At 34.3% G+C, this 8,420-nt stretch overlaps 1 protein-coding gene across 1 annotated transcript in view; it reads left to right on the forward strand.

The window, feature by feature from the left end:
• zdhhc9 (zinc finger DHHC-type palmitoyltransferase 9) overlaps positions 1 to 6,472 on the forward strand; it is a 32,443-nt gene extending 25,971 nt beyond the window's left edge. The window contains exons 6-9 of the mRNA XM_051127258.1: positions 303 to 407; positions 2,659 to 2,762; positions 2,950 to 3,052; positions 6,232 to 6,472. Coding sequence (XP_050983215.1) covers positions 303 to 407; positions 2,659 to 2,762; positions 2,950 to 3,052; positions 6,232 to 6,399 — 480 coding nt within the window. The 3' untranslated portion in view covers positions 6,400 to 6,472. The remainder of the gene's footprint in view (positions 1 to 302; positions 408 to 2,658; positions 2,763 to 2,949; positions 3,053 to 6,231) is intronic.
• Positions 6,473 to 8,420: the final 1,948 nt, after the last annotated feature.

Raw genomic sequence — 8,420 nt, forward strand, 5'->3', positions numbered from 1 at the left:
TTGAATACTGATATTTACATGTATTTTTAAAATGAAGATACTTAAAATGAAGATACAAAACATAGCTAACTTAGGGACATCATAACTAACCACCGTTAATTTGCGGTCTTAAATATGTAGTTAAAGTAAATGGACTAAACGAAGCCTCTCTTTTTTTTTTTTTTTTATTCGAGTTACTCGAGTTATATGATGAATCGTTTCAGCCCTAATAAAGGCTTTGTTTGCTGAACAAAGAAATATCAAAGTTCAAACACTGTGTTGTAGATATTATTGTGCTTGTTGTTTCCTTGACTCCCAGTTGCACTGTGTTGGAGGTTCTGGTGTGTTTTTTCACCCTCTGGTCTGTGGTGGGATTGACTGGCTTCCACACCTACTTGATTTCCCTCAACCAGACCACCAATGAGGATGTAAGTCTGCTTCTTACCTGTCTGTTCTAAAGTCTACTGTCTGCTCTTGACTCCTGCTGCTGTCACATGGCTGGAAAGATAAACACATGCCCTAGAGCATTTCAGCACACTAGATCCAGCAATCACCTTGGCAACAGTGCCGTCTCGACGATAAGCGAGCTTGGAGAACATCTCAGCATGAGTTTTATGTACTGTATATACAGTATTTATGGCGCTGTTTATGAACAGAGTACACATTGCCGTCCCATTATGTTTTTAAAGTATTATAGGCACAAATCCTGTGTTTTTAGACTAACCATTTGCTGTGTTAGATAAGCTATTATGTAACGTAAGATTAACCTTGAAGCATGAAAAGAAGCTTTAAATGCAGCAGATGTTTATACACATTATAAAAATGAAGATTTTGGACCCCAGATAAAATCACACACATCATGTGTGATTGTTGTGTCCCAAACTTTGCTATTACTAGATATTCTAGATTTAATCATTTAAATAATTTAGTCTAAATATAAGAGGGGAGAGACTATTTTCTCAGTTTATATCTCACAATTTTCACTTAATAACTAACAATTTTGTGTTAAACTCGCAATTCTGAGAAAAAAAGTCTGAATTGTGAGATTTACTTCTGAGATTTGTGACTTTAAATCTCGCAATTCAAAGTTTTTCTCACAGTTTTGAGTTCGTCACACAATTCTGACTTTATAATTCGGAAATGCGAGTTTATATTTCTCAGGTCTGAGAAAAAAGTAAGAATTATGAGAGAAAAGGTGCAATTACTTTTTTTTTATTTATTTATTTTTTTTTATTTCAGTGGTGGAAACAGCTTCCATATGCAAACCTGAAACCTGATGCATATTGTTGGCTTGGAGTTTACTTATTTGATTTGATTTGAGTTTGTATTTTTTACATTGTGATGTTTATTTTATGTTTATTTGCTAGAAAATCACAAAAATCAGGATTTATTAACTACATTTAAAAAAAGTCAAAGTATTTTAGTAACAGGTTTGCACAAATCCCAAACCCTTAGAAAATAATAGAAAATTTAGCTAAAATTTATAAAAAAAAAAAAAAAAAACTTTGGTAAACTTTTTTTTTTTTTTTCAAGGTTAAGCACTTGTAAAAACACTAATAACAGGTTGTGTGCAAAAATCCCAAACCCTATAGAAAATAATGGAAATGTAATCAAAATTTACAAAAAAAAAAAAAACCTTGGAAAGAAAAAAATTACCAAAAGTTTAAGCAGTTGTAAAAACACTACTAACAGGTTTGCAAAAATCCCAAACAAAAACAAAAAATTATATTCATAAAAAAAATTAACTAAAATTTGTTTAAAAAAAGAACATCATCAACAAAAATTAAAAAAATCAAATCAAATCAAATCAAAAAACCCTATAGAAAAAAATATTGATATTTATAAAAAAAAAACTAAAATTTATATATATAAAAATATAAACCCCAAGGTTAAGCACTTGTAAAAACACTAATAACAGGTTTGCAAAAATCTAAACCCTGTAGAAATTATTAGCAAATTCTATTGGGAAAGAAGATGCTTAGATTCCCTACAGCAGTTTAAGTTTATTATTGCTTTAATTTAGTTTTGCAGAATCTGTAGTTCTGTGGCACTTTCACACTTAGCTCTAATAAATAATTTAAAATGTTTTTTGCCAAACTTGCCCTCTGGCCCTTCTTTTCTTGTTAATGAGGAGTGAAAAATAGTGAGAAGGGAAGGAAGTGAGAAGGAAGGATGCAGTTGCTGCAATTAATATGGTGTGACATGATGGTTGTTCTCCTTTGATTTAGTATAAATTTGATTCTGCTTATAATAGATTTATAAATACCTGCAGACACGATTATAGCTGTCAGTCAAATTTGGATACAACTAAACTTTTTACTGGAAAACCATATGTGAAACTTAGAAACTTGAGATGATTTTCCCCTCCAGATTTGCCTGTGATGCATACATACATTTCTATGTAGGAGCAGATGAAACAGTAAAGGCATGTCTTTTTAAGATGAGGACCCTTGAAGTGCTTGACTAGATCAAATGAAATCCATAGGGATGGAATGGCTAGAAGTGAAAAGGCACATTTCAATAAAGGGTAACAAATAAGAGATTCTTTTTTATCAAGCCCACATTTGCAGTCAAGAGTAGAAAGTTAGAGGTTGAATCAGATTGTAATAATCAGAGGCAATTCTGACATTATGCTGAAGTTATTTCCAAAGTTCTAAGTCCTTCATCTTTATCATACAGATCAAAGGCTCGTGGTCGGGAAAGAACCGTGTGCAGAACCCATACAGTCATAAGAACATCATCAAGAACTGCTGTGAGGTTCTGTGTGGCCCTACTTACCCCAGGTAGGAACATTACTGTAGTTTTGCTTGTATACAGTCGCCCAACAGCAAACTGAAAACCTTCATGTATATCAGTAAGCTTCAGCATTTGTTTGCAGATGCCACGTGGTTTGCTATTTTGTTATATGGAAGTAAGGAAAATGCCACACCTGACAGGATTATATAACTCTGTCTTTCTCTCTCCTTCTAGTGTGTTGGACAGAAGAGGGTTCATGCTTGAAGACTCGTCTAGCCCCACCCTCTCTGATGCGTCTGCCACTTCCACCTATAAGAACCCTGTTTCACAAACCACAGTAAGACGGCATTACTTTATGAGTGTTTGAGTGAACGAGTGTTCATTTGGCTGAAATGTTGTTGGCTGCCTTACTGTGCGCTGAGTAGTGAGTCTGCAAGAAAGATCCTAAATCAATTACCCTAAGAGCTTGGAGGGTTAGGAGGCCAGAAAAAAGAACCATGTGGAGTAAATGAATGCATTAAGTGGCTTTAGCTAGATCTGACTTTTATAGGACAGATAGTTATAATGCTGTAGTCTGTACAGCACTGCATGTACAATAAACACAGTCTTGGATATTTATATAGAATGTTCTACCTGTCTGTCTAATTGTTGAACTGGTATTTGGACTCATTGTAGTAAAATATTTTTTAAATAAAACCCAATTTCTATATAGTTTATGTTTAAATTGGAGGTCGACCGATATTGGATTTTACCGAATCTGAATACTGATTAATCGACCGATAGTTTTTAAAAATGGATACTGAATGGAAAATAAATAGTGCTCTGCTATTTAAAAAAAAAAAGCCCACTGAACCATACTTTGTAAATGAATAAAAATATTAATATTAATTATATATTGATCATTACAGTTAGTTCATTGTTCATTAATGTTAACAAAAACAACTGAAAATGTTAAAATATATCAGTAAATGCTGAAATTAACACACACTAACAAGGAACAATACTTCTATTCTACAGCTTTTATCAGTCTTAATGTTACAAATGGACTCGTATTGTAAAGTGCTACCAGTACACAAAGGCCACAGTATTGAAATAGCATACATATGGATATTGTGTACTTTCACAATTTAACTGCTTCTATTCTAGAACATTTGTGGTTATCTAATCAAAATATCAAAATATGTTAGTCACACAACCGTCAAAAGTGCAGCGCCGCGTCTAGAAGAACTCGTAGCTATCCGTTATCGCACACACTGGACGTGCCGTGTTTAATTCAAGCGGCGGTCTACAAGACTTTATTTGATCACCAAATGGGCAAAAGTATACTGCTGTCCTTTCTCCACTAATGCAGTATTTAGTCAACAAATTCATCGCTTAGTAATGACATGGAAACATGCACTACAGTATACTGTACACACTGTTTCGTTGTCCATGGTTTAAATCTGCCTTTGAAGTGTCCCACTCTGTGCAGCACCAAGTGTCACGTGTCTAAACAAACGGCACTTGCTGTCAGTGATTTCCACCACTAGAGGCCGCTCTTGTACTGTATAACAAAGACTATAGGGACTTTGCTGTATAATGACAACCTTCTCAGCAGCTCCAGCAATGAACCCAACCCGGAAAAATCCATCGCTGTGGATTTTTGCAGATAACCGATAGTTCCGCCAATCAACTATCGGTGCCGATTAATCGCCCAAACCGATACATCGGTCGACCTCTAGTTTAACTATAAACGTAACTATAAACTGAACTTATTAACTAATTTGTCCCAAACGTTGCTATTAATAGATATGCTAGATTTAAAAATGTAAATAATTTAGTCTAAATATAAATCTTGCAAATATGAAAGCCTGTTACCCGTATGCAAACTTAATAATTCTCACTTAATAATTTGTGTTATTTTGTTATAGTGTCTGAATTATTATATAAACTTGCAATTCTGAGAAATAAAGTCAGAATTGTGACTTTATATCATAATTCTGAGTTTTTTTCATGCAGTTTCAAGTTCAAATTCACACAATTCTGACTTTATAACTCAGAATTGCAAGTTTATATCTCATTTCTGAGAAAATGTCAGAATTGTGAGATAAAAAGTCACAATTAACTTTAATTTAGTTTTTTTTATTATTCAGTGGTAGAAACAGGCTTTCATGTGCAAACCTGATGCATACTATAGGCTTGGATTTCATTTATTTGATTTAAGTTTTTATTATTTATATTTGAATGTTTTTGTTTAATGTTGATTTGCTAGAAAATGACAAAAATCCGGATTTAACTACATTTAGTTGCAAGAGTCACAGTAATTTAATAATAGGTTTGCAAAAATCCCAAACCCTATACAAATTAATGGAAATGTTAACAAATATCTGTCTATCTCTCCATCTATCTATCTGTCTGTCTTTGTACATACACAAAATATAGCTTAGTAGAATTTTTTTTTTACAATTGTACTGTAATTTTTCTTTTTATGCTTCTATTTTACTTAATTGTAATTCACTATAAAAGGAAAAAAAAAGGTTTTTACAATAATATTTTTTTTAATTAGTTTTTAATTATTGTTACCAGTACTAATAATATTTAAATACATAATTAAGTTTTAAAAATAATTTAATTATTAAAAAAAATAATTTTTCAATTATATTAAGTTCTACAGCTATTATTATTATTATTATTATTATTTTTATTATTATTTTTTTTTTTGTATTCTGCTCTCCCACTGAACTATTTAATCTCCTTTTCCTTTTAACTACGGTCAAACTGAAAACATGTTTTTTGCATGGTCATTAATCATAATTATACTTTTCCTTCTCTCACTTTCAAAAAGATACCTAAGCTTGATAGTTTTTATTAACCAAAACAAATTTGAGAATTTTCCAAGTTCTTTCTGAACCCTGCTTAACAGGATAGTTCACCCAAAAATGAAAATTGTCATTATTAACCCTCATGTTGTTCTAAACCCATAAGACCTTCAATCATCTTCAAAACACAAATTCATTTATTTTTAATGAAATTTGTGAGCTTTCTGACCCTGCATGGACAGCAACGTAACTACCATGTTCAAAATCACAAAAATACAAACAATTTCAACAGTTTTTAACAATTTCAGGCATTGAAGACTGACAGAAAAGAGAAGAAATTGTTGTTACCTTTTGTTTTCTTTGTGCACAAGAAGTATTCTCGTAGCTTCATAAAATTAAGGTTGAACCACTGATGTCACATGGACTATTTTATCAATGTCCTTACTACCTTTCTGGGCCTTGAACGTGGTAGTTGCGTTGCTGTCTATGCAGGGTCAGAAAGCCCTCGAATGTCATCAGAAATATCTTAATTTATGTTCCAAAGGTAAATGAAGGTCTTAAAGGCTTGGAATGACACAATTTTCATTTTTGGCTGAACTATCCCTGTAAGCAGGCACTGGGTACATGTATCCCTGTATAGAAATAACCGCACTCACACATTCAGATCCAAGTGAATAACACTCCTTGACTGCTAACGGTGTGTTTGCACTTCCTGCAGAAATCTTCAGCTCCCCTGATTCCCAACGAACACACCCCTGACGAGGCCAAACCCGCCATTGGTGCGGGCACCCAGAAGAGCACCAGCTCCCCTAAAGAAGAAAAACCCCCCTCGCCAATATCCCCAAACGCTGTCGCCCCTGCAGTCATCAAAGAATCGGCCCACTAGCTTGAAAGCCACCTTCTCCAGACTTCTCTCAACCCTCTGAATGTGCTCACATAAAGAAAAAGACACAGAAAAACTTCAGAGTGACTCGTTCAGAGCGGTGGCCTATGTTCTCAGATACTCTTTCGCAGAACGGGACCCCGTTTATCTGGATTCTGCACTAACACTCGAGACAAGTTCTGGAGACTTGACTCTCTGAATCACAGCATGATAAAACTCACAATGAGGGAAAAGCGCCACAGACTGAATCGAATGCGAATGGGCTACCCTGAAGCGTAATGAGGACATTATTTCCCTCGAAAGAGCTCGGTTGTTTTTTTGTTTTTTTTCCAGTGTCATTACCCGTTCCTGTATAGCCTGCCTCCATTATTCCTAACCGTTTGTGTGCCCTGTAAAACCCATTAGTAGCTTCAATAGTAGTTGTGCAAAATGCCCTTTGGATTAGACTTCTTTGTTTTCAAAGTGTGATAAGAAAAAGTGCTTTAGCCATAAACTGACATTTAGGGCCATTTGGATCAGCTTAGCAAGTCGTAAGTTATAAATGTGATTCAACTCAGTGTCAAAACAGAAAGTTAAGCTCAGACTTGATTTTACAATCAGCATGGATGGGAGAAAGCAGAGGCGGTAAGATGGTTGTGAGCCGATCTGCTTTAGTAAGAGTGCCTTATCTATGCTCTACCATGCTCTCCATAAAGCCCTAATGCTCATGTAAGTTAATCAACATCATTTTTATACAATGCTAACGATCTGTCAGAACGCAAAAAAGCCATGGAGTAAATGTACATAATGTAAAAATGACTGAGAAGCTGCAAGTTCCCTATAAGAAGTGAAAAACATGCCTGGTTTAGTCTTGAAGTTACTACATTCCCTTCATATTGTCATAAGGTTTTTCCACATCCACTTTTTTCCTTTTCCACTACAAGACATTACTACTCAAGGCCTAACTGTGTGTTTGTGCACCGAGTAAATGAAAGGTAAAGTTTACATCTGCAAATGAGCTTTCCTGAGTCTAGCCATAGATAAAGTCTAGTGTCATTTAAGCATGCTTTTGCATTCAATTAGGCACTGTGCTTTTCTTTTTCCACGTTTTTTTCACCATGGTTAAGGTAGCAAAGCCTGCCCCAGTGTATACTGTAGTCACCTTTACTAATTTCACTGTAGTGTGTTGATGTAAGGGAACACTTATGGACGGACCTATAGACATCAGGGACTTACGGACTGATATTTTTACATTAATTCTCATAACCAGCTACACATTTGTTTCAGAGACGTAAACATGGGCAGTATTGATGTGTGGAAAGTTTAAAAGTGATTAAGGAGTTTTGTTTGAAGCAGCCAGCTTTATGTCGTTTTACGTTGCCAGTTCAGTGCCATCTTACAGCGGTTCGAAATTTATAAGCAGGAATGTTTATGAGATGTTGAGAGTAAAAGTCCATTATTGCAGGAAATGTAGTCCTGAATGTGCTCCTATCAGATATTTAATTTATAGAAAATGGGATTTTGTGAATACTATGGTGTGAACAATTGTGATGATTGATTACACTATTACTGTGTATGGAAGATGTGAATATTCATTTGAGAGGCTGAAGGTATTACCGAGTATGCTTAAAACTGCGCTGAATGAATCCCACTTTTTTTCTTTTTTTTTAAATCATGAAATATGCTAACTTACTAAATGAGGCGCAACAAAATCAAAAACTTTAATGCCAAGTCAGTGTAATGTGTAAGTTTGGGATAGTAGCAAATGACGGTCTGCTCTAGATATTTGGATATGAAGCGCAACGTACACTATACGTCATCACGAATTAAGTTATGTTCACTTTGCTTGGTAATAACACTGTGATCATGTATATCCTCATACTCTTCACTTTCTACTTTATGAAATTGTGTGTATATGTATGTTCATTAAATTATATGGTATTATTACACTTTCCTCTGTGGTGTTTTTTAAAAAGTTTTTTTTTTCTTCAAACAAACAAACTGTTAAAAAACTTTGAAAGTAAAGTACAGACATCAGTATAAAT

This window comes from Labeo rohita, chromosome 14 (genome assembly GCF_022985175.1).
Source record: "Labeo rohita strain BAU-BD-2019 chromosome 14, IGBB_LRoh.1.0, whole genome shotgun sequence".
Classification (NCBI taxonomy): domain Eukaryota; kingdom Metazoa; phylum Chordata; class Actinopteri; order Cypriniformes; family Cyprinidae; genus Labeo; species Labeo rohita.